Source organism: Perkinsus marinus, assembly GCF_000006405.1.
Source record: "Perkinsus marinus ATCC 50983 genomic scaffold scf_1104296927884, whole genome shotgun sequence".
NCBI classification, from domain to species: Eukaryota; Perkinsozoa; order Perkinsida; family Perkinsidae; genus Perkinsus; species Perkinsus marinus.
The window spans coordinates 34,134-35,855 of NW_003217015.1; the positions used below are offsets into that span (position 1 = coordinate 34,134).

At 49.8% G+C, this 1,722-nt stretch overlaps 1 protein-coding gene across 1 annotated transcript in view; it reads right to left on the reverse strand.

Moving 5' to 3' along the window:
- Pmar_PMAR010039 (kelch repeat protein, putative) overlaps window positions 1-1,714 on the reverse strand; it is a gene marked incomplete at both ends in the record, with an annotated part of 2,402 nt that extends 688 nt beyond the window's left edge. The window contains 7 exons of the mRNA XM_002788463.2: window positions 36-185; window positions 240-513; window positions 788-1,123; window positions 1,174-1,327; window positions 1,373-1,446; window positions 1,489-1,592; window positions 1,637-1,714. Of these exons, the coding sequence (XP_002788509.1) occupies window positions 36-185; window positions 240-513; window positions 788-1,123; window positions 1,174-1,327; window positions 1,373-1,446; window positions 1,489-1,592; window positions 1,637-1,714 (1,170 nt within the window). The remainder of the gene's footprint in view (window positions 1-35; window positions 186-239; window positions 514-787; window positions 1,124-1,173; window positions 1,328-1,372; window positions 1,447-1,488; window positions 1,593-1,636) is intronic.
- Window positions 1,715-1,722: the final 8 nt, after the last annotated feature.

The following is a 1,722-nucleotide window of genomic DNA, read 5'->3' on the forward strand; positions in this document are numbered from 1 at the left end:
TCTTCTTCCTCTTCCTCCTCATCGTCAGAGCCTACCACGACTATTCTCTCACAGGATACTCCCGACTGGACTATACCCATCCACTTCTGTTCGCCCATGGTGCCTTTGATAAGGCAAGTCCACTTAGTCCTCTGTCGTAGATCCAACGACCAACAGTCGTCAAAGGTCACCTCCCGATCGCCATACTGAACAACAACTACATCCCATACCACACCTCGGCCACATCCTACACCCCTCACCTCCCGCAGCCCTCCATACACGATAAGTGTATGACCCTTAACCAAGAGGGCCGAGTTGATCCTCTCTACTGGTAGATCAACATTACCAGTCTTCAACGCCTCAGCAGCAGTCATCTTCCCAAGGCCCGTAGCCCCCGCCTCTACTACAGTCTCCTCCTCCTCCTCGACCAGAGTCGGGCACACCTCCTCATCTATAACCCCCAACTCCTCATCCCTGCGAGCCCTCAGTACCTCCGGCGTGGCAATAGGCTCCTCCACCACCGCTGGAAGAGTCCTGAGGGAAAACGTCATCGCCTCTGCTCAACACGATGGTCCAATAAATATTGTATTATATCTGTCTATACAATTATATCGAAATTATTATGAGACCCCCATAGATTCGCCAGGAGCTCGATGGCAGTGAGCCACATTCCATACTATTCACCACCCCGGAGCCATCACCTCCCCTGCATACCCAGGTTCAGTTACCATAAAACTATATCCATTTTTTACATTATAGATTTAATAACAATATAATATTCATCCTAAATTTCCAACCCGGGCATTACCCCGCTTCGGGACCTTTCTGGTCGCCATCACTCTCCTCCGAAGAAGTTCGATCTTCCTCCGGAATTATCATCGTCACCAACTGTCCGTTCTCATCCACGTATTCAAACTGCCACTCAAACTTCGCCATTTCGTCCTCCTCCTCTTCCTCCTCCTCTACCCTCTCCGTCGGGTCCTGAAAGACTTCTCGCCGTCCGAAAAGTGAAATATTTAAACCCACCGCGACTGAGGCCGTAAATGTAGAAGTGTTTGCTTTGCTCGATCGCCCCTCCCTATTTCGTCGACTCTTCTTCTCTGGAGACTTCTTCTGACCCAACTTATAGTCCAACACATACCACCTTTCCGTGAAATCATCCTCCCAATCCCCCCCATCACCAACACTCACTACCTCTTCCTCTCCATATCGAAGGCATGCAGATCGTTGTAGAATCTGCTCTCGAGAGTCAGGCCGGGCTTATCTTCATCGGTGACTCCACCAAACACCAAACATCGATTCTTGTACACCGCACAGGCCATACCACTCCTCTTCGAAGGTGCCGGACCTAGGGTCGGGGGTCTCGATATTCATCTCTGCCCTCACCTACTACCCTTTTTTGAGATTCGCTCCCACGATGGTTTCAATGTATTAGCAGCATTCTTCAAATTCAATGCCCACATATCCCTGAATAGCCCTTTGCTCAATCGTCACGCGCCACAAAATTACGTATGTTCCGTGCCGCTGGTCGCATTCTGCTTAGTATCGCGACTATAACCACCATAAAGGTAAGCCACATCCGTTTGGGAATGTACAAAGAACAAACACCCTCCCTGAAAAAACCCAACTTCATCTCCACCAACCACGCCCTTCCTACCCGAGGGGCCGGCAGGTTCAGCGAAGGCACTGCGGAAAAGTCAACTTTATACCATTTCTCCTCAGTGATGTTCAACATATAGAGAT